Source organism: Schistocerca americana, chromosome 4, assembly GCF_021461395.2.
Source record: "Schistocerca americana isolate TAMUIC-IGC-003095 chromosome 4, iqSchAmer2.1, whole genome shotgun sequence".
NCBI lineage: Eukaryota > Metazoa > Arthropoda > Insecta > Orthoptera > Acrididae > Schistocerca > Schistocerca americana.
Window position 1 is genome coordinate 343,369,893 of NC_060122.1, and position 24,866 is coordinate 343,394,758.

At 44.8% G+C, this 24,866-nt stretch overlaps 1 protein-coding gene across 1 annotated transcript in view; it reads left to right on the forward strand.

Moving 5' to 3' along the window:
• The window catches only part of LOC124613470 (odorant receptor Or2-like), a 58,775-nt gene that overhangs the window by 20,704 nt on the left and 13,205 nt on the right, over nt 1-24,866 (forward strand). Inside the window, exons 4-5 of the mRNA XM_047142177.1 lie at nt 3,764-3,919; nt 9,244-9,393. Coding sequence (XP_046998133.1) covers nt 3,764-3,919; nt 9,244-9,393 — 306 coding nt within the window. The remainder of the gene's footprint in view (nt 1-3,763; nt 3,920-9,243; nt 9,394-24,866) is intronic.

Sequence of the window (24,866 nt, forward strand, 5' to 3'; positions counted from 1 at the left end):
CTGTTTAGATCTATGGCGCATGGCCTGACTGACCAACGCTCCGATCTCATGAAGAAGTCACAAATTGATCGACTCGTGGATCGCTTCAAAAGATGAACAATTTTTTCGACGTGGGATTCGCACACTGCCCGAAAGATGGGAGAAAGTAGTGGCCAGCGATGGAAAATACTTTGAATGATACATGTGTAACCAATTTGTTTCATTAAAGCCTCAAATGTTGGGGGAAAAACGGCGGAAGCGAAGTTGTACACCTTGTATTTTTGTATCAAAATTGAAAAATTCAAAATGACGGATACAATATTGCGACAATAATATGGAAAAAATTAATGAAGTCGACAGAAAATGTTTTCGCTTACAATTTTAATGGCAAACTTTACTACGAAATTGCTCTGTTATTCTCTTTATTACAGAAAATATATATTGGTAACAAAAACTGAAAGTTCTCTAAGATTCCTTAATCTTCTTCCTCTTGGGCTTCTTGTTCTTCCTCTTTCTACATCTTCATTTCCTACTTCATGTTCCTCCTCTTCGACATTTTTATGGCCTTCATCACCCGCACCATCTTGTCCCTCGTAATCATCTGCAGTAGGCACCAACAGGGCAACAGCTTCCTACGACAAAGTTTTCACTTTCCTTGGAGATGGTTTCCACAAAGAAGAATTATAAGGATTGCTTGTTGCTAGAATTCTCCGGAAAGCATCCTTCGCCGGCCGCGGTGGCCGTGCGGTTCTAGGCGCTCCAGTCCGGAGCCGCGCTGTTGCTACGGTCGCAGGTTCGAATCCTGCCTCGGGCATGGGTGTGTGTGATGTCCTTAGGTTAGTTAGGTTTAAGTAGTTCTAAGTTCTAGGGGACTAATGACCACAGCAGTTGAGTCCCATAGTGCTCAGAGCCATTTGAACCATTTGAAAGCATCCTTCATATTTTTCACGCGCAAAGTTTAGACGATATTGCCTTATTAACCTGTTTGTTCATTCCTGTGCATCTTCCAGCAGCTGGCCTATTGGTAAAATTGCAGATCAACAGTCTATGGACTCCTGTTGGAAAATTGCACCATTAGTACTCTTTGACATAATGCATGGCTGTTGCAACAACGTAGCTTCGAAACTTTTCGACATCAGTTTTCATTTTCTCAGAGTAAATAACGGCATTTTGCAACTGTCGCTTAAAAAAATAGTCCAAAGACGGAGTTGCGGCTAGAAGCTGGATTATAAGGCTGATTCACGAAGATAATACATAGTAAATATTACTTAAAGACGGACTGTAAGAAGGAGAAATGTCGTGGAATTAGAAAATTATCCTCTCTTTCTCTCGCATTTTACAGTTTTCTAGCTTTCATTCCGGTAAGAAGCGAATTAACAAAAACCAATAGTTAATTGATAAATAATTAATTAAGTATAAAACTCGTGGAATACCCATTAGAAAATGTCTGATTTCGCTGACAAAAACATTTCATCCAAACGACGCAGTGATCTTCCAGCCCGGCTAGCCCGGTGCACGGCTCAAACCTGCAGTTCAGCTTCGGGAAGAAACAACCGGCTGCTTCTAAGACCGGTACTCAACAGTCCCATGATTACACGAAACTTCGGAACTCCGAACATTTTTTTACATTTATGGCCCCTTTTTCGAGATTCTGATCGAGTATAGGTTGTGATGAGACTGTAAGAGTCACGTGCAGCTTGTATTGCAGCTGTTCCAGTTAAGACTTTCTGTGAACAAATTAAACCTCCTCAGATAAATTTCTGGAGGAGGGAGGGTATTTTTTTTTTTTTTTTTTTTTTTTGTAAAACGGGGCTCGTCGGAATTCAGGAAAAAGATTACTGTATGTGGGAGTCAAGGAAGCAAGTGCTAAAATTACCGTAGCTCGATCTACCATCACCGTACATCTTGTCACATCGCTGTTCAACGGGGTCATGTTTTAGTGAAACGAAGTGTGTCTGGAAGTGGTGGACAATAAGCTGCGAAAAATGAAGCTGTACTCTGACATATATCCTTCCGAACTCAGAAAATCCGAGATCCTTCTCATTAGCCTACCGACGGGACAATGTGTGATGACAAACGGCTTTGTGGTCCAGATAGAGGACTTATCAATGTATCACATCAGATGAATTCGCAATTGCAAATGATGACCACCATCAGCTGTAGAATGGAATGACAATGAAAACTTGTGCCAGACCGGGACTCGAACCCGGATTTCCCGCTTATCGCGACCGATCGCCCTACCATTCAGCTATACTTGCACGACTCACGGCCAGACCCAAACTTCCATATGTCGTCAACTATACGTCTACGATCTGTACTAGCACATCCATGATATGTATTCCCGTACAGATCACACGTTGTGCATCGTCATCGGAATAACGCAGGCAATGCAATTTCGTTACCAATGTATGGTGTTTGTGGCGCATAAATTTCAGTAGACTCCATTTCAGTGTACTTTATTTCATTATGAGGAAAGAGTGCAGATGATAGTTTACCAGTTGAAGTGCTTCTATTCGGATAAGTGACGAAATGAATGTGGTACGGCTTTTAAAATTCTGCGACTATTTAACTCTCTTCTTAAATTCTTGAAGGGTAGATTTTAATATTTTGTCGATGTGGGTGTTTCATAGAGATTTATTGTTTCTTTTAAAAAATAAACCGACTATAAGGAGCGATCAAAAAGTTTCCGTTCGAAGGCCGTACAGTCTAGAATCGTTAGGCCAATGGACTGTGCGTCTGATCCCGGCTGAGGTTCGAGTCCTCCCTCCGGCATGGGTGTGTGTGTTTGTCCTTAGGACAATTTAGGTTAAGTAGTGTGTAAGCTTAGGGACTTATGACCTTAGCAGTTAAGTTCCATAAGATTTCACACACATTTGAACATTTTTTTCGTTAGGCCAACCAGGAAAAATCACCGTGAGCTCTGATGCCATCATCCCACCGACGCACCTGCTTGAAGTGACCCATTTGGTAAAACACTGTATCCTGCTGCATGGAGAAGTCCGTAACGGCCTGCTGCACATCCTCTTTCGAGAAGAATCGTCGACCCTTCAGAGCCTTTTTTAAGGGACCGAAGGCTTGATAATCGCATGAGAAGAGATCACACTACAGGGCGCGTGCTCGGGTGTGTCATACTTCAGTTGGCGTGACTTCTGCGTTACGATATTTGCTTTATGAGGAGGTGCGTTGCCCTGAAGCAACTGCACCACTGGCGCACCATTCCATAGTGTTATTTTTCTGCAGACTTGCTGCCTCATACACATTCTTTCTCCGCTGGATGTCTACCGATATTTGCCCTTCGGCAGCCAAGAACAGAACAATAGCATGTTGTTCCTGTTTGGGAACATTTGGTAATGAATTCCCCATTGTTCGCGTCGCTGCAGCTACCGTACACGCGTCGGAAAAACAACAATGACACACTAACCCCTTGCATGTCAGGGCTTATATACCTGCATCGGAGTCATGCTGCGTTGTATGTATGCTGCAGAGGTGCGCTCAAACTAACACTTTTTGTTCGCCTCTTATAGGCCTACAATAAATTTCTTGTTATTGTACTCTAATTTGGGGCGCTTACAGCGAAGACGATGTTTACAGTTTTTAGAGCCTCGGTGATAGTACGATTGTATCGATGACTGTGACCGAGAATGAGTGGAAGAGAATTTGATTTTAGCGGAACATATAAATTTATGATTTTTTAAGCTTTTGTACATTTGATGTACATTGTAGCGACTTAATTCTTGCCCCCTTCCCTAAGAAAAGAAAAATTGCCCTATTTTCTTGCTTTTAGGGGGAGCTTGTGTCCATGGCTGCGTACAGCTGCGACTGGCCAGACACCAACATCTGCTTTCAGAAGAAGCTGCTGCTGGTCATGGTTCGCGGGCAGAGGCCGTTGACGCTCACCGCCGGCGGGATCTACCCTATACAGAGGGGCACCTTCCTCTCGGTAAATTCTACTCTTCACACTGTTGACTGTTTTGGCTATTGCTGCATAATCTCTCCATCGCGAGATCTTTATTTCATGTTGTAACCAACTTGTATTCCCTTTTCCGTGATGATTTAACATCCAAACAGTCTACCTCTACCTATATAATACCATCATGATTTACGTGTACAGACATACTCCACATGTCGCAATACAGCGCTTACAGTCCTGATGCCGCATATAGTAATACAATTTTCCACTACAGTGGTGAATTTAAGACTAGTGTGCACTAAACCTCTCGCTCCCTTTCTCTCTCTCTCTCTCTCTCTCTCTCTCTCTCTCTCTCTCTCAAAAAGGAGGCGTCTGTAAAATGGAGACAAAAAACTTAAAAAAGTATTGCACACAGAAACCCTCACACTGGGACAATTAAAATAATGCATGGTGTTGTATGGATGGAGCATAAAAGTAGCGATGGACGGCGTAGCGTATAACTGTCACTGTCAGTAACACTATGTCTAAGTCCAACACAACACACAACTAAAATCACAGCTCTGGACGCACAGGAGAACAGCACCAATCACAACACTGACGTAGCACACTGATGACGATGAGCAAACACAGGATCTGCCAGGGACATGGAGATGAGGGAGAAGGGAAAAAGAGAAGAAGGTAAGGAGGGGTGGAGAGGGGGGTGACAAGCAGGGGCGCGTCGACGAGGGCTGGGGAGGGAAGAACGTGAGAGGGACAGTTGAGGAGGGGATGCTGGGACTCTGAGGGAAAGTAGGAAAATCCACTATGGGAGAAGGAGGGGAGAGGAAAAGGGGGGCCCTGTGGAGGGGAGGGAACAAGGCCAGGTTACAGTTGCAAGGAAGAGTTGATGTTATGACGTGGTTCAACATCTGGGAGGGGGAGGTATTGGAAATTACCCAGATGAAGGAGATGGAGGTTGTGGAGGTGGAGAGAGGCAGGGATACAGCGATAGAGGCACACCAGCGAGTGGGGGGTGGAGAGGACGGAGGAAACCAGGGGATGAGGGAAATCAAGCCTGCGCATAATGGAAAGGATGCGGAGATGTTGGAGGAAAAGGAGGAGGTGGGGGAAGGAGATGAGGTCATACAGGAGTCATGTGGGGAAGGAAGGTAAGGTGGAGTGCATGGCATTTGAGGATTTGGAGAGCCTTGTAAAAGTGGGGGGGGGGGGGGGGGGGTCGGCCAGAGATCCAGGCAACGCTGGCATAACAGAGGATAGGAAGGATGAGGGATTTGCAGGTGTGGAGGATGGTGGAAAGATGCAATCCCCATGTCCAGGCAGACAGGAGTTTCAGGAGTTGGGAATGGGCTTTCTGCTGGAGGGTGAGGCTGTGAGGGGTCCAGGTGAGGTGACGGTCAAAGGTGAGGCCAAGGCATCTCAGGGTGGGGGTGAGCTGGATGGGATGATCATAAATGGTGAGGTAGATATCGTGGAGACAGAAGGAGCGGGTGGTGCGGCCTGTGATGATTGCCTGGGTTTTGAAGGGGTTGAGACAAAGGAACCACTGGTTACACTAAGTGGTGAACTGGTCAAGGTGGGTTTGAAGGGTGCCTTGGGACCATTGAAGGGTAGGATAGAGTGCCAGGAAGGCAGTGTCATCAGCATATTGTAGAAGGTGAATATATCAGCTGTGTACAGGAGATAGAGGAGAGGGGAGAGGACGGAGCCCTGGGGGATGCCAGCAGTGGGTTAAAAGACACAGGAGTTGGTGTTGTGGAGGGTGACATAGGAAGGACGGCGTGAGAGGAAGGAAGCGACCAGATGAACAAAATTGATAGGCAGGGCGTAGGTTTGGAGTTTGAACAGGAGACTGGGATGCCATAGGCAACCATAGGCATTTTGGAGGTCGAAGGAAACAAAAATGGCGGAGCGATGGGAGTTAAACTGGAGGGAGAGAAGGTGGACAAGGCTAAAGAGTTGGTCGTCAGTGGAGGAGGAGGATTGGAAGCCACACTGGGTAAGGGGGAGGATGTGGTGTTGAGTAAGGTGCTGATGGTTAAGATGGGAGAGGAAGGATTCGAAGACCTTACTGAAGATAGAGGTGAGGCAGATGGGTTTGTTGGGTTGGGTTTGAGGAATAAGAGGACGCAGAAAGTCTTCCACAGGTCGGGGTAGAAGCCGGTAGGATGACGTTATAGAGATTGGCAAGGACAGTCAGGAAGGTGAAGGAGCTTTCTCTAAGGTGGCGGTAGGTGACACAGTCGCGACCAGGGACCTTGTTGCATTTGGACTGTAGGATAAGTTTAATGTCGTATACTGTGTTTGGAGTGTTGATGTCGGAGGGGGGCAACTGCCCCAAGTACTGGAGACTAGGAGTAAGTCGAGCGACTGAGGTATCAGCGCGTTCCATGACGGTGGTGAAAAGAAAATAATCAAAGTGGCGATCATCGAGGATGGAGAAGACCTCAGAAAGGCGGGAAACCTTACTTAGGTTGACAGCTCCGCCACTCCACTACCATTTTATAACCTGCATAAGCGATACTACCGCCATCTGCATATGTGAATATCGCTATCTCATGACTTTTGTCACCTCAGCGTATTATGACTTTAGCACCAATAAAGAAAAGATCATCATGGTGTCTCATTTTGTTATTATGGTCCCTGTGCGAAATATAAGCTTGTAAGTTCAAAAATGTTTCAGTTCCTAAGGGGCCTAATTCCTGAGGTCAGTGGTCCCTAGACTTACACACTGCTTGTACTAAATTGCGGTAAGGACAACACACACACTCATGCCCGAGGGAGGCCTCGACCCTCCTTCGGGAGGGGCCGTGCGATTCGTGAGATGGCGCCTCTAACCGCGCCTGAGTCAACTGGCATGCCAGTAAGAGTGTTAAGCCCCTCTCCTAGAGAACAAGGTTCCCCACAAGTTTGCTAGTTGGCTTGCATGGCTGCTGGCCAGCCCTTGGGGGTGACAACTACCTCCCTTGCTGAACCCTCCACACGGTGTATGATTCGGCGTGGAAGCTAGCTGGCTGTCTTGACTCTGTGAACAGCAGGGCGCGCAAGCCATCCAGACTGTAATCTTTCTCAAACGATTGTAAAGAAGCTGTTCAGTAAAAAAATCTTATAACTTTATTCGTCAGCTTCATGGTGAACTGCCCATAATTTTGCTAATATTTATTATGATAATTCAGGATTAAGTAAACTACTGCAAGAATTTCGGAAAGTTTGCAGTGGAAAGTTGATGTTACGAATTTAGGTCCTATGTTTCTGTGTATGAATTTAAACGTTGCATGATATTACTTTGCCGGCCGGAGTGGTCGAGCAGTTCCAGGCGCTACAGTCTGGAACCGAGCGACCGCTACGGTCGCAGGTTCGAATCCTGCCTCGGGCATGAATGTGTGTGATGTCCTTCGGTTAGTTAGGTTTAAGTAGTTCTAAGTTCTAGGGGACAGATGACCACAGCAGTTAAGTCCCATTGTGGTCAGAGCCACTTGAACCATTTTTTCGATACTACTCTCTATTACGAGTCTCGAGAAAATGGATCATATATAAGGAACTTCATACCGAACTCTCGCGCCAGTGAAAAAGCTAGAAACAAACATTCACAAAATTCATTGTATTTCGTAAACGGCTTCATATATTGAAACAATATTTTGGCAAATGATACTATGCATAGACGAGAGTATTTCGCTATATAATTAATTTGTGAAACTTCCTCATCGAGCGTAATATTCAAGCGACTTCAGATTTTTTCAACGAAATAATGTAATATTGGAGCGTCATCGATATCTAGTGAAACGAGAAATACTTGGATTTGGAACGAAATATGTGAGGAAACTGCAGTTTATTTTTATACTGGGAATGGGCATTTTCATAAACTATAGGTTGGGTAACTCGAAACAAAACTGACTAGAACTATGGGATGGGACGCACTGCCAACCTATAAGTGAAAGCACAGTGTTTACTATCACATTCACCCCTACGACAACCACCCTCATTGCTGTCTGATTTGTAGAAGGTACCTACGTATGTTGAAAGCCTTGTGTAGTTTAGTTTCAGGATGGCAACAGCTGCAAGAATTAAACAGCCTGAAGAGCAAGTCAGTCCAGTTTTCTTCACTAAAAAACAAACAGAATCATACTTAATTCGGGAAAGATTGTACTCAGTTACAGTATATTCTGTTCACTCTTCCCTATCAATATGATGGTACCCTATAAATGTTAGTTTACAAGGGAACCAAAATTTTCATAAGGTCACACTACACCTATCATTTCCATTCAAACATTTTTACTTAAAATTAAATATGAACAAATGAGAGAAGTAAGCAATTACACAATAACTATACATTATAAAACACAGCATCAAAACATTTCTTATAAAGTGAACGTCTCAGGTGAATTCATAAATACGCTAGTAGTTTACAAAGAAATCCAAAAAGTAGTACATTGAGGTTCTCAGCTTTGCAACAAATCAAACATATACAACAATTACAAAAACTGATAATAATAAATTTGGAAGTATATCATATTGCATAATACTGAGAAATAATTCAATTACATAATGTTAAAACAAATAAATTACATAAAGCTTTACAAAGAATTCCAGAACAGTCTTGCTGAAAAGGAACATTCACCAATATATATATATATTATATAATTTAATATATATATATATTAAATTCACAAAACTGTTTTTCCTGCACTGAATTAGAGATGGCACACAACATACAGGACAACATTTTTTTCTGTACTTTTGGATACAAAGGGATAACACAGTTATTATGTGGACAATGATTCATTCCAGCTTGTCTGTATGGGTGGGTGGGTGGGTGGGTGGGTGAGGGGTTGGGGGGGGGGGTGAAAGTCAAGTCGCTCGGTGAAAAGGCGTAACATTGTCCTTGCTTCTTGGCGACGAGAAACTCGTCACCATTGCTGCCGTTCTCCAACGCATCTCACCCATTAGTGACAGCTGGCATGGTCATACTCATGCCTCACTACCGAGGAGTCAGGTTCTCAGCAGCACGTAGCAGTAGCATACACGTTCTTCTTAGTCAACTGGACTGCAGTACTCCACTATAGGAGTCTTGTGTTGGCTGGCATTCCTTTTAGCCTATTAATTAAGAAGCTCTATGAGTTGTTGCATCCTGGATGTACGGTGAAGAGTGTAGTTGTATGAGGTATTCATAATGATATGGTGCAGGAAAGTAAGTATGGCATGAGATACTGGAATGGCTAACCGGATATGCTGTTTTTTGAGCCTACAGTTCACAGTGTGGCACAAAGTTAGCAATGATTTCACGTTATGGAGTTGTTTAGCTTCATTTCATGTGATGCCAACTCACGTCGTTGCTTGACTTCCGCTGCCGCCTGCAGAGTTGTTTTTGTCAACGTCCAAACTACGCCATCGGCGGCCATGAAGAATCTAGTCTGCAGGGACGACGCGACCCTCGAAGCCAGACAGGGTCGCGCTCCTGCCGCCTTGCGGTGCCTGCTTCACGCCTCTGTGATCTCATCCCGCAGAAAGTGGGTCAGCCAGCCCCTACTTTCACTTCCGTAGCCACTGGCCATCTTACTGTCGTTTCCTTCCTGTCAGGCAAGCATAAGTGAAACCCACTCGCCAGTCCGTGTCGTCTGCTGGCCCATCATAGCGTTACTGCCAACTAAACATTAGATTATGACAGTCACTTTGTACATACATAGTAAATTAGAAATTGAACTGATTAAACTTTAATAGAAAGTATTCCCCACGAAATTATTTGTGAAAATGCCTTATATACAGGGTGAGTTACTAACTATTGCCACCTAGGATAACTCCGAAAGTTTGATTATAGCTGAAAAGTTTGTGGGGCAAATGTTGCATGGGACAACAGGAGCCATAATATGACGTTGGGTTTTTGTTGCTAGGTGGCCTCAGACTTATGAAGGTCAACTTTGTTTTCTTAAATGGGATGCTATAGTTTGGTAATTATTTTCTGATTAGCAGCATGAACGTCCATCTACAGAAGGTGTTCGAAGTGATGACCATTGGTATCAATGCAGTGGTGCCATCTTCTTATCATGGATTGAGTGTTATTCCTTATCACTTATTGAAGCACATGCTCTAAAAATTCTCTTTCGTACATCGTGTAAATAGTAAGTATTCGCCGAATATGCATGGCATGTAAACACCATTTAACAGTTTCGCAATACATTAATAGGAACGGTAAGACCAGTACCGTCAAATCAAGGGAATGTGAATTATGTATTCCTTTGAATAACAAGTCGATATGCTTCTCATTTATGGAGAATGCCGACGAAGTTCAGTGAGAACTAGAAACTTATACGCTGAAAGGTATCCTCAACGTACTCACCCTACACATCGTACATTTAAATATATGTATGATAAACTGAGAACAACTGGATCTTTGATGCATCGGAAACATATCCGGCAAAGGAAAGTGGCATCTAACGCTTGTGGCTGTGGCGCCTGAGCAGGGGGTGAGAGAGGTGGGGTGGGCATGTGGGAAGACATAAATTCAACAAAAAGACAAGGCAAGCAAACAAAAAAAGCAAAGAAAATTTTCTGCTTCACCTGGCTGAAAACACTGCTTAGAAAAAACGACAAGAAACTAAGTTAACAGAAAATTCCCTGTCCGTCAAGTGCGGAGTTCGGTTTTAAGACCTCGTTGCCAAATATGGAGTCCTGCCCACTTTTCTCGTGTAGGGTGCCTAAAGGATGCTTCGTTTTTGGAATGATATACAACAATTCAAGCAAATCATATTAATAGTTTTTATTACAATAAAGAACATAGACAATAGTTGTCTTTGAATTTACAATGGTGTCGCCAGTGATGGGCGACAAGCAAACAATCAAAGTACTTTGCTCTATACAAGGTCCATGTAAGCACTTTGTATGGAGCACACGTCAGTGCTATCGTAGTGCTCTCCTACTACTGTGCCAGTACTGTGCTGGTCTGCGAGTCCTGCTCTGGTACTGTGCTAATAATGTGCGGCCGAGGCTCGCAGGAGCGCCGATTATATTCACTTATTGCAGGCGGCGCTCCTGTCGTGGTGCGGTCCTAGTCAGCGCACCATTGGCCGACGTCGTCTCACCGCCTTCTCTTCCCTTGCGTTCTTCATCTTCGTTCCGGCGCTTGTGGTTACGCTTGAACACCCAACATCTTTCCTCCCATATTCCTTTCACATTTAGTAGAAACGCACGTTGGCCGGGCCTACATAACCGTTCTTTCCTTCTCTACCTTTATTCAGGTAGAAACGCCGCTCGCCATCTCCCTCCCAGTCTTTCTACTCCATTAATCTCTGTCCAAATGCAATCTTGGCCTTGACCTTAATACCATAAACATCAATACCACATCCCTCCATTCTAAGAACAGCCCTATGAAACAACAAGCGCATAGCCACTCTTGATACTTTGAGCAGCAGAAACCTTCTCCACTTTATACCCCCTTATCACAAAAAATAACCCAGTCTTTCCCTTTTCCATTGCCGTCTACTTACTTCTCCGATCTTCACATTCATCGTGAAAACCACATTTTTCTTCCTGAAAAAACATGTTACCGACCTTATATAGAAACTGTTCACTTCTTTTACAATACCTCTACACATTTTACAACTCTACCATGTTTTCAGTGACTGTGACTAATTTAATTGCTGCATAAGTAGTAACTATGACAGAAGGGAAATAGTCCGCAGCTCGTGGTCGTGCGGTAGCGTCCTCGCTTCCTACGCCGGGTTCGATTCCCGGCGGGGCCAGGGATTTTCTCTGCCTCGTGATGGCTGGGTGTTGTGTGCTGTCCTTAGGTTAGTTAGGTTTAAGTAGTTCTAAGTTCTAGGGGACTGATGACCATAGCTGTTAAGTCCCATAGTGCTCAGAGCCATTTGAACCATTTTTTTGAATGATACTTGTTCTTACAAAATACAATGTAACATCGACTTTTGCGCCATTATGCAAGGCCGATTTCCTCCTGCTTCCATTTAAATTCTGCATTTGTTTGTTCCACACAAACTCCTTTTTTCGTGAAGGGATTGACATTGCTGATATGGTGGGGACCAGTTGATTTTCCTGTATTCATGGATCCCAGTTCCACCACGTTCTCGTGCGCCGTTCTGTGGATTCGTGTAGGTCCTTCATAGACCGGAAAAAATTTGTGGCAAATCGCTTTTTTGTTCAAGAGACGGTGACAACGTACCAACGTTTTCTGTCCTAATTGGAATTGTCTAATCCTCGCTTTCTTCGCTGGCCTTTCCTTATTTTTCGAGGCTACCGCTCTGAGATGGATAGCGCTTATTTGACAATGTGCTTGCGTCGTTCCTTTTGTTTCGGTGGGTAGTACACTACTTCTCTCATCCGATCTCGCGGTTATCGGTTATTCAGAACCGTGATGGGCGGAAGCTTGGTGGAGCTGTGTGGCAACTCATTCATGACATCTTGTAAGTCTGGCAAGAAAACGTCCCAGCTCATGTCCTGCTTCCAGCAATAAATCCTAAGTAGACTTCCTAAATCACGCATAATACGTTCTGCAGGGTTGGAAGCAGGTCTGTAGGATGAAATGAAAATAGTTCTATCCTATGCCTTCTTAACATTTCCACCCATCGTTGCGATCGAAACTGTGGACTGTTATTCGAAGTAAATCTCTCCACACGACCCACCTGTGTCAATAAATCCCTCTCAAATGTTTTTGAAACCGCTGTTGCCTTACTCAGCCAACGACCTTGCCGCAGTGGTAACACCGGCTCCCGTCAGATCACCGTGGTTAAGCGCTGTTAGCACTTGGATGCGTGACCATCCGGCCGGCCGAGCGCTATTGGCAAGCGGGGTACACTCAGTGCACTCAGCCCTTGTGAGGCAAACTGAGGAGCTACTTGACTGAGAAGTAGCGGCTCCGGTCTCGGAAACTGACATACCGGCCGGGAGGCCGAGAGAGCCGTGTATTGACCACATGCCCCTCCGTATCCACATCCAGTGACGCCTGTGGGCTGCGGATGGCACGACAGCCGGTCGGTACCGCTCGGTCTTCCAAGGCCTGTTCGGACGGAGTTGTTTTACTCAACGGCGTAAGTGTTACGTATTTAGAAGATTATTCTGTAACAATAAAAACACAATAAAAACATTGCTTTCACCGGGGCGGGGACCCTAGAGGGATACAAACTGCTTTAATTCCTTTGGAATAATCGGAAACATAGGTGCCTGCATACCGTGTGTCGAAGGTTTACCATTTTGGCAGTCCTTACAATTAGCCAATATACACTCCTGGAAATTGAAATAAGAACACCGTGAATTCATTGTCCCAGGAAGGGAAAACTTTATTGACACATTCCTGGGGTCAGATACATCACATGATCACACTGACAGAACCACAGGCACATAGACACAGGCAACAGAGCATGCACAATGTCGGCACTAGTACAGTGTATATCCACCTTTCGCAGCAATGCAGGCTGCCATTCTCCCACGGAGACGATCGTAGAGATGCTGGATGTAGTCCTGTGGAACGGCTTGCCATGCCATTTCCACCTGGCGCCTCAGTTGGACCAGCGTTCGTGCTGGACGTGCAGACCGCGTGAGACGACGCTTCATCCAGTCCCAAACATGCTCAACGGGGGGACAGATCCGGAGATCTTGCTGGCCAGGGTAGTTGACTTACACCTTCTAGAGCACGTTGGGTGGCACGGGATACATGCGGACGTGCATTGTCCTGTTGGAACAGCAAGTTCCCTTGCCGGTCTAGGAATGGTAGAACGATGGGTTCGATGACGGTTTGGATGTACCGTGCACTATTCAGTGTCCCCTCGACGATCACCAGTGGCGTACGGCCAGTGTAGGAGATCGCTCCCCACACCATGATGCTGGGTGTTGGCCCTGTGTGCCTCGGTCGTATGCAGTCCTGATTGTGGCGCTCACCTGCACGGCGCCAAACACGCATACGACCATCATTGGCACCAAGGCAGAAGCGACTCTCATCGCTGAAGACGACACGTCTCCATTCGTCCCTCCATTCACGCCTGTCGCGACACCACTGGAGGCGGGCTGCACGATGTTGGGGCGTGAGCGGAAGACGGCCTAACGGTGTGCGGGACCGTAGCCCAGCTTCATGGAGACGGTTGCAAATGGTCCTCGCCGATACCCCAGGAGCAACAGTGTCCCTAATTTGCTGGGAAGTGGCGGTGCGGTCCCCTACGGCACTGCGTAGGATCCTACGGTCTTGGCGTGCATCCGTGCGTCGCTACGGTCCGGTCCCAGGTCGACGGGCACGTGCACCTTCCGCCGACCACTGGCGACAACATCGATGTACTGTGGAGACCTCACGCCCCACGTGTTGAGCAATTCGACGGTACGTCCACCCGGCCTCCCGCATGTCCACTATACGCCCTCGCTCAAAGTCCGTCAACTGCACATACGGTTCACGTCCAAGCTGTCGCGGCATGCTACCAGTGTTAAAGACTGCGATGGAGCTCCGTATGCCACGGCAAACTGGCTGACACTGACGGCGGCGGTGCACAAATGCTGCGCAGCTAGCGCCATTCGACGGCCAACACCGCGGTTCCTGGTGTGTCCGCTGTGCCGTGCGTGTGATCATTGCTTGTACAGCCCTCTCGCAGTGTCCGGAGCAAATATGGTGGGTCTGACACACCGGTGTCAATGTGTTCTTTTTTCCATTTCCAGGAGTGTATTTCAAATTATCCTGTCGTACCCCGACGGAGGTCGCAAAATTCTTACGTGAATCACTCAGTCGAATAGGAAGTGATGTGGGATTTTTCAGGTTTACCAAATCTTTGGTACGCCAGCGGCTTCGTGCATGCGAATAAGTCGGTGGCAGGGTCTTGCTGAGGTTTATAAGGTCTCTATGTATGGAGACACCACAAAAAGACTCAGGTATCATATCAAGAAAAGCTTCTTTGTTGGTACCTTGGTGTGATTTTATTGCGTCTTCGCGAGTTTACATGATGTTCTCGAAGATGACAGACACTGGGTCATAATTTCAGTGGTGTAGAACATAGATGAGGCTTACTAGATAGTCAAATTGCTAGAACAAATAACCTGCCAGTTCTATCACTTTGACTCGAATCACGAAAAGGGGCCAGTTTCTTATTGCTCAAATCGAACCCTCACGTTCCATCACATCTCACAATGTATGTGACAGTCAGTCATAGGTACAAGAAAGCGACGACAGACTGACTACCCACAGTCAAGAGGTACGTATAGGCAAGAATCCATGTCATTCTTAGAGAATACATTGTTTCACTCACATGACATTTCGCTGTCGGCTGACAGACACCCGATGCTCGTCAGCTGGTAGGAACTCTCGAACGGTTGTACTCTGCCATGCGAACTGGTGGACTCTTTATACTGCCTTGGGGCTGTTTCCTTTTGGATGGTACGTGACCGCGTCGCATTTTTATCAGTAATTCGCATCAGCCATTTTTAAGTCAGCCATTTCTTAATGCTCGCGACCTCATGTTGGTCTGGCGAAAGCGTCAAGTACACTATGCGATCAAAAGTATCCGAACACTCCCAAAAACATACGTTTTTCATTTTAGGTGCATTGTGCTGCCATCTAATGCCAGCCAGGTACACCATATCAGCGTCATCAGTAGTCGTTAGACATCGTGAGAGAACAGAATGGAGCGCTCCGCGGACTCAGGGACTTGTGATCAGGTGATTGGGTGTCACTTATGTCATACGTCTGTACGCGTGATTTCCACACTCCTAAACATCCCTAGGTCCACTGTTTCCTATGTGATAGTGAAGTGGAAACGTGAAGGGACGCGTACAGCACAAAAGCGTACAGGCCGACCTCGTCTGTTAACTGACGGAGACCACCAACAGTTGAAGAGGGTCGTAATGAGTAATAGGCAGACATCTATCCAGACCATCACACAGGAATTCCAAACTGCATCAGGATACACTGCAAGTACTAAGGCAGTTAGGCTGGAAATGAGAAAACTTGGATTTCATGGTCGAGCGGCTCCTCATAAGCCACACATCACGCCAGTAAACGCCAAACGACGCCTCGCTTGATGTATGGAGAGTAAACATTGGACGATTGAACAGTTGAAAAACGTTATGTGGAGTGACTAATCGCGGTGCACAATATAGCGATCCGACGGCAGGTTGTGGGTATGGCGAATGCAGTAACATTCAGAGGGAGTGGTGTTATGGTGTGGTCACGTTTTTCATGCAGGGGGCTTGCACCCCTTGTTGTTTTGTGTGGCACTATCACAGGACAGGCCTACATTGATGTTTTAAGCACCTTCTTGCTTCCCACTGTTGAAGAGCAATTCGGCGATGTCGATTACATCTTTCAACACGATGGAGCACCTGTTCATAATATATGGCCTGTGGCGGAGTGGTTACACAACAGTAATATCCCTGCAATGGTCAGAGTCCTGACCTGAATTGTATAGAAGACCTTTGGGATGTTTTGGAACGCCGACTACTTTCCAGGCCTCACCGGCCGACATCGATACCTCTCCTCAGTGCAGCACTCCGTGAAGAATGGGCTGCCATTCCCCAAGAAACCTTCCTGGACTTGATTGAACGTATGCCTGCGAGAGTGGAAGCTGTCGTCAAGGTTAAGGGTGGGTCAAACCATACTGAATTCCAGCATTACCGATGGAGGGCGCCACGAACTTGTAAGTCATTTTCAACTAGGTGTCCGGATACTTTTGATCACATAGTGTATAAAATATCAAGAAGACACATCCATATGCTCTAGATAATTTGATGAATTTCTATCAGTTCTTCCCCCCTCCCCCCCTTCCCTCCCCCCCCCCCCCCCCTCTCCCCACGGACCAAACCCTCTCTTCCCACAGACCAAAATCCTGACTCTTGTGCGGTTCATTATGTATTGTGCAAATGATGAATAGAGCCTCAATCAATCACACAGAATTTTGGTTTCGTTTCGGTGTGATTTATGTATCAAATAAGCATCATCCTAATTTTGTTTATCGAACAGAAGCCCTGCAGTTCGTAGAGAGTATACGCCTGTCACAAATGATGATTAAAGTGTCCAAACACTTCTTTCTCCGAAAATTTTCTGCTTCGGGAGATTTACTACTGTTACGTACGCTACATCCTCAGAATGTCTGGCTGACCAAATTTCAGGACCTATAATTTGTTTTTATGCTCTTTAAATGCTCTTTTTATTACCTATACTTGTGTAATGTAGTGCAGATCTACTGTCAACGTATGTGTATCCGGAGCATCGTGGATGTTTATAAGTCCAGGTGCTGGGCTATGAGTTCCACGTTTTAATTATATTTGGGTTTTTGATTATTTGTTGTGTCCTAACAGTTGTAACTCTTGTTATTGTAACTCTTGTTATCTTCTTTCGTTTTATATTGATATCTTCACCTTCTTTCCTACTGCTTTCGTCCTCAAATTCTGGGATTGTATTTCTAAGCTTAATCTTAAGCTGTTTGTTCATCTCCTCTTCTCTTAGCCTACTCACATGTAGTCTTTTGGGTTCTTTTGCCACCTTTCCTCTTGGTTGGTTGTTTAGGTTATAAACTGGTTTATCTTTATTAACACAAGAGAATGGTCTTATCCGGCCTCAGCCACTATCATTGTCCTAATGTCTGTCACTGTAATGTTATGTTTTTTCTCTTTCGATACTTGGTCTATTTGGTTCCTAGTTAGCCCATCGGGTGAGGAGATATTAATAATAGCAATATCATACACAAACAATGGTTCTTTGAAACATGTTTAAAAAGCAGTTCAGGACAGGAAGATAAGCAAACAGGCAGTGATGATCACTAACAAATATGAAAACCAAATAAAATACACGGAAATGAAGAGAACAATCGGGCGAGAGAAAAAAATCATTCATAAATAAACAAATAGAGAAGGTAAAGGAGGATTATAGCCAGAACAATTGTAAACTGTTTTAGAGGATAATGAGACGCTATAGAAAAGAATACAGAGCTAATCCTGTGATAGTGAAGGACGATAACTGATCTCTACAAATGAAGGTAACCTAGAGAACCAGATGAGGTACTTCAAAGAACTGCTGACAAACCCGGTAGACACCTACGACGACGAAAACACGGCCGACGACAACAAGAACGTAAACCATTAGACGAAGAAACAACTCTTTGTTATGTTTATAGACTTCATCACAGCATGACAGCATAGTGAGAGAGCAGACGTGGGGGATAATGGCAGAGTGGGCGATTCCTAACAAGCTGATAAAACTAACTAAAATGTGTGTGATGGAATCGAAGTGTAGAACGAAAGTACAGGGGGCGATCTCAGAAACGTTTGAGGTAAAAACAGGAGAGAGACGGGGAGATATTGCATCACCAACCCTGTTCATTTTCACACTCAACACCCTGAGGAGAATAACACAAGAATGTGCAGGAGTCATCACAGGAAAAAATATGAATGTTCTGGCTTTCACGGATGATATTGTTGTGGTAGGAAAGGGCATGGAAGACCACGAGAAAATGTGAACTGTTCTAATGAAAGAAGCTGAAAAAGTAGGTGTAAATATAAATTACAGTAAAATGAAGTTCATGGTAATACGAAGAAGAGTTCAGTTAGGACCAAACCATGTAGCAATACGGAAGACAGACACATTCATCTACCTCGGTGTCGACATCAACGAAAATACATGCCGGACGGTGGGAGTGGGGAGGGCTGGCGGAAGGGCGGGAGGGGGGGGGGAGATGTCTAGGATCTATACACAATGTCATAAGATCTAAGTTACTGTCCAGGCAAAATAGACATGGATCCTGACACACACACCTACACACACACACAAACCTACACACACACACACACACACACACACACACACACACAAACCTACACACACACACACACACACACAAACCTACACAGACACACACACACACACAAACCTACACACACACACACACCTACACACACACACACCTACACACACACACACCTACACACACACACACCTACACACACACACAACCACACACACACACAACCACACACACACACAACCACACACACACACAACCACACACACACACAACCACACACACACACACCTACACACACACACACACACACACACACACACCTACACACCTACACACAGACAAACTATTCACTTTTGGAAATAAAGTATTGAGAAAAATATATGGACCAATGAAAGGAAATGAACAGTGGAGAATAACGAATAAGACACTACCTGACATCACAACAAGTGTGAGAACTAAAAAAAAAAATACTTAGGTGGTATGACCATGTGAGGAGAGGGGCGACTACAGTAATAAAGGCAATATGGATGGAGAACCCGAAGGAAGTAGACGACTGGAACGGCCGAGAACGAGATGGAAGGACCACACCATGAGAGAAATGCAGATACTGGATCTGGGAGATGAAGATGCAGCTGACAGGAAGGTGTGCAGGTCTGTACTGACTGAGGCCAAGGACCATCTGCGGTTTTTGTAACCAGTATAAATCGGTAAGTTTTGATTATTTACATTGAATATTCAATTAAAATCTTCACAGATGACAGTTTACATATTTCTTCCATTTTTCATTTCCATAATTTCGGCTCTTTAAATGCTCAAGTTGGGTATTTATTGTATATACTGACAACCCGTCTACATCTCATCTTATTCTTCTTTTGAACAGAGAGCGTAAGACGGAGTGTTTAAGAGAATTGCAGTCGTGTCAGATCCCTAGAGCTGTTCACGCATTAGAGTGGCAGATAGACCTGCGTTCATAGATGTACACTTCTTGTAACAAATCAGTGTCAGTTACTGGAGCATATAAGAATTTTTCGAAGCATTATATTTACACATTAATGTTAGTTAATATTTGAAAAACAGAGGTGTGAAGAGTTGAACAGCTGCTTCCTCTTTGTCAGTGTTTGGTATAACATGACACAAGTAGTAGGGAGTTGGGGGTACAAGCACAATTTTGATATCAAATTGATGTGCAAGTTAATTAAATTGACCAATTAATCATTCCCCGCCCCCAACCATCACAGCTCCCGACCATGCCCATCCCAGCCCCCGACCACCCACTTCCCCAACTCCAGATGACGTCACACGTTTTTCACTGCCTGCACGTGGGCAGCAGCCCCTCCCCTTCCCCTAACTTACCCCATTGGCGATAATTACGAATTTTGGCAGGGACTTCGAATTTTGGCGGGAATTACTTTATCCCAGGGTTGTGCTGACGTTCCACCCCAGTCCCATCCAGGAATTGGCCGGAAATTAAAATTGGCAGTACCCTTTCCGCGACTCGAACCCTGAACACTGAACGCAAGAGACGCTCTCAGATCATGTTGAATAAGCTGAAATAAATTTCTTAATATAGATCTTTTTTTTCTTTGGGGTTTAAATTCTCGCTTTTTTTTTTTTTTTTTTACCCCGATGAGGGTTTCGTGATAATGAGGCCATTCTGCGCTGATTGGAAATTTTCACAGAAAAATAGTCTAAGTTTTTTTCCTGATTTTACGCTGGGTGGACATGTCTCTGCTGATCATTTGTGATCGGTGGCAGCGCACTTCATTGGACATCACAAAATAATGAGATGCGAATTGCATCCTGCAGTCGAACATAAAAACTAAACAAAATGGACTTTGCTTATTTTTGTGAAAAGAGGACATTTATTATCATGGCGATTATGTTTTCCGGATAGGCGGGGTTGAGCTTCTACATGTCCCTTTTGTGTTGTCTAGACCGTCGCCTTAAAGCATGCCTCCTACCGCAGAGGTTGTCTGAGGGCCTGGTGAGGCCCATAGCCGCAGAGGGTTGGCAGAAACACCGCAAAGGGCGCCAGCGGCCAGCACGTACGGCGAGGTGGTCGGCGGAGCAGCTGGCCGTTTGAAAAAGCCTGTGTCCCACCTGTAGATGGATGGACGGAGGAAGGGAGGGATGGATGGAGGCAGGGAGAGGGCCTCGATTTTTGGCAGTTTGTGATTCTACATTGAGGAAAGGGCATGTTCAACTACCACCTCCTTTGCATTTTTTTAGGACGACGATTTTCCCCAGTACATGTGCTGCATTATGACTTATTCATTACGAGTGCTGGCTTTTTCACGACAAATTTCGAAGTGTAATTAGAATTGTGATGCATTTTTCTCCATCAGTTATAGTACTGTGTACTGGTTTCAGTTAGCTGGGCTGCAGGGTGGTTTTTGAGTAGGAGTCTGTAGCGTATTCTGACATCAAACAACGATAGGTACTGCTTGCTTACAGGTAAAACTCCTCTCTGTCCAACAGCATCATATCGTCAGTTGAACTTATTTCCACCAAAAATGCCTTTTTCCATCTAGCTTGCAGGTGAAGGGTAAAGTATGAGTGCGTCTGTCGCTAGTTTTCAATGGTATTGCGAAATATTTTCCCTGCTGGATAACACCAGTTGTATGGTATCGTCAAGGTTTGAGCTGTACTGCAATTATAGGCCATCCAGTGCGGCGCTATGCATATAGTTGTGTAATTATGCCCAATCTTTATGAATAATTACGCAATTAGGACCGATCTTTACTTCATTTTTCCGACCAAAGTAAATAAAGTACACGGACCTAACCTTTCTTTCCTGCATATGGACAGTTTCCATCTGTTGGGGGGTGCACTTGAGCTTTCTATCCAGTACAATCAGGGTTCGAGTCCCGGAAATGGCACCACCATTATTAATTTTCCGTCAGTGCCAAGGGCCTCTGGTGATATTGTGTTAGGGGAGTGCTCTTGGGCTTTCTATCCAGGAGAACCAGGGTTCGAGTAGCGGAAAGGGTACTGCCAATTTTAATTTCCGGCCAATTCCTGGATGGGACTGGGGTGGAACGTCAGCACAACCCTGGGATAAAGTAATTCCCGCCAAAATTCGAAGTTCCTGCCAAAATTCGTAATTATCGCCAATGGGGTAAGTTAGGGGAAGGGGAGGGGCTGCTGCCCACGTGCAGGCAGTGAAAAACGTGTGACGTCATCTGGAGTTGGGGAAGTGGGTGGTCGGAGGCTGGGATGGGCATGGTCGGGAGCTGTGATGGTTGGGGGCGGGGAATGATTAATTGGTCAATTTAATTAACTTGCACATCAATTTGATATCAAAATTGTGCTTGTACCCCCAACTCCCTACTACTTGTGTCATGTTATACCAAACACTGACAAAGAGGAAGCAGCTGTTCAACTCTTCACACCTCTGTTTTTCAAATATTAACTAACATTAATGTGTAAATATAATGCTTCGAAAAATTCTTATATGCTCCAGTAACTGACACTGATTTGTTACAAGAAGTGTACATCTATGAACGCAGGTCTATCTGCCACTCTAATGCGTGAACAGCTCTAGGGATCTGACACGACTGCAATTCTCTTAAACACTCCGTCTTACGCTCTCTGTTCAAAAGAAGAATAAGATGAGATGTAGACGGGTTGTCAGTATATACAATAAATACCCAACTTGAGCATTTAAAGAGCCGAAATTATGGAAATGAAAAATGGAAGAAATATGTAAACTGTCATCTGTGAAGATTTTAATTGAATATTCAATGTAAATAATCAAAACTTACCGATTTATACTGGTTACAAAAACCGCAGATGGTCCTTGGCCTCAGTCAGTACAGACCTGCACACCTTCCTGTCAGCTGCATCTTCATCTCCCAGATCCAGTATCTGCATTTCTCTCATGGTGTGGTCCTTCCATCTCGTTCTCGGCCGTTCCAGTCGTCTACTTCCTTCGGGTTCTCCATCCATATTGCCTTTATTACTGTAGTCGCCCCTCCACTCACATTCACGTGTGTATTACAAACATTTCAGATGCTTGAAGTAACATTAGAGAATACAATCTTTCACGCCATTGACTTATACAACAGAAAAAACACAATCATTTTACATCCGTCAACAACAATCTGTAATTCAAGAGATTTTATACTGTGACCCGGTCTCCTTTTACCAATGCAGTGCCATATCATAATAGCAATTACGAAATAAATCGTGAGAGCCTGTCTCGCCCTGGGTGGGTGGGAGATTGAAATTTTGTTAAATGATATCGCCGCAACGAAAAAAAATGCTTGTCATGAATCATTCTGTGACGCCCTAGCCATCCCTTCCACCTGCCAGGCGGCACGTCATTGTTACCAAATAGACAGGTTAATTAATGAAATTGATCATGAGAGTCACTTTGCATGGCGAATAATTTTTTTTTCAGTGGTCGGATTATACTCACCAGGCAGGGCAACTGGGATCCATGGAGGGAACACAATGTTTTTTCCGAGGAACGCTATTGAGAAACGACATCTGAAGTTGACCACAGAGGGATTCTATAGGCCACAACATACCTTTCACGTAAGGACCGCGCTATTAACAACACGATCATAGTGACTATGTTACCATAACCCTGCATAAAAAACAGTCTTGAGTCTACAGGCGCAAATGAGTCAGTGATAGCGTTACGCTTTCTGGTAGAAATGCTGTCTGCGATTTGGAATCAAGCTTATCCATTCTGCCACATGTTTGCGTTGGATCTTTTAGAGGCGTCTGTTAATGATTACAGCCACTGGTGAATCATGTCCGTGCTGTACTCATATCTCGAAACGAGTCAGGTTTTTCGAACCTATCTGCTAAGATCCCATACAGCAAACACTCCAACGCTGTATTTTAGACAGTCCCTATGTGATTTTCCCAATTTAAGTCAGACTTGAATGGAAGTTGGAGAGCGCTATATCTAACAACTTCTGCATTTCGTGGAGAAACAGGACGAGCTGAGTTAATGCAACAGGAGTGCGTTTCGTCCACTCAGTGGAAATGGAAACACGTGTACAATGTGTCAGGCCAGCGGAAAACGAAGCTTTACCCTGCAACACGAGGTAGTAGAAAAGATAGTACAATCAGTTATGGTGGTGTTTCTTGTTTGGAAAATTAGGAAGATTCCGCATCATACAGGGCTGGAGGAAGGACGAGGATTTTGCTATTGCATTGCAACACATCTCCAAACTTCATACAGGTCCTGCAGTCCGAAGGAGATCTGCCTCTCTCAGGGTGCATTCATATCTATCACATAAACATTCTCTCCCACCTCGGTATTTTGTACCATCCAACAGAGGAAACCTACGAACTATAAAAACCCCACTTACGTCATCCATTAGAGAACTCGATAAGATACTACCACGTCCCTGGCTTCTGATATACCAGAAACAAATACAGTCTGTTTTCCGAGATTGACCATATGTGGCGATCCTATTTAATATACCAGTATTGGTTCATTGGAGCCGGTGGCTCATGAGCTAAGTCGCTTCCACAGACCAGTGTAAAGTTTCATCACCTGTACAGTTGGAGGACCATATCCAACAGACTATCAATCACACGAGAAGATTCCTTCATAAGCAGTTTAATACATTCTTTTTCCTTTTGTAACACATCCAATCAATGTACACCGCATACACTTTGTTTTTTCTACCATGACTTAGACATCCATATCAGCTATCAACATTAACACATTTCGATCCTTTGGCTCTCACAGAAAGCTGAACAAAGAAATATGTGATGGGCATCGCAGCATATGGAAACAGGACAAGTCTGTAGCAATTAGGAACGCTTCCAAACAACTGTATGAAGGTGATGACTTCTATATTTAATCCCGTGCTCCACAGCAACAAGTAGCAGGTACCCGGTGTTCCGCCAAGGCTCCCTACATCTCAACAGAGTGGTGTCCGTCAGTCATTCTGCGGTAATCAACAGTGTACTCAGTGAATGGTCAGAATGGGAAAGACACTGTTGATATGGGAAAATGTAGTGTAATGCACATCGCAGTTGATAGTGAGATCAATTTTAGCAGTTTTACCCAGAAGTCGGAGAGAGTGATATCTGCCACATTCTACAACTCGAGTAGAAACAGAGTGAGCTGAGTTAATGCCTTAAGACCGTGTTTCGACCACTCTCTGGAATATGGAACATGCTGTTGTGGCTCCACCAACCGTGTACGATGTGTAAGGTCGGAGCCAAACGAAGCCCGCTCCTACAACACGACTTAGTATAAAAGACACTACGAACAGTTACGGTGGTGTTTC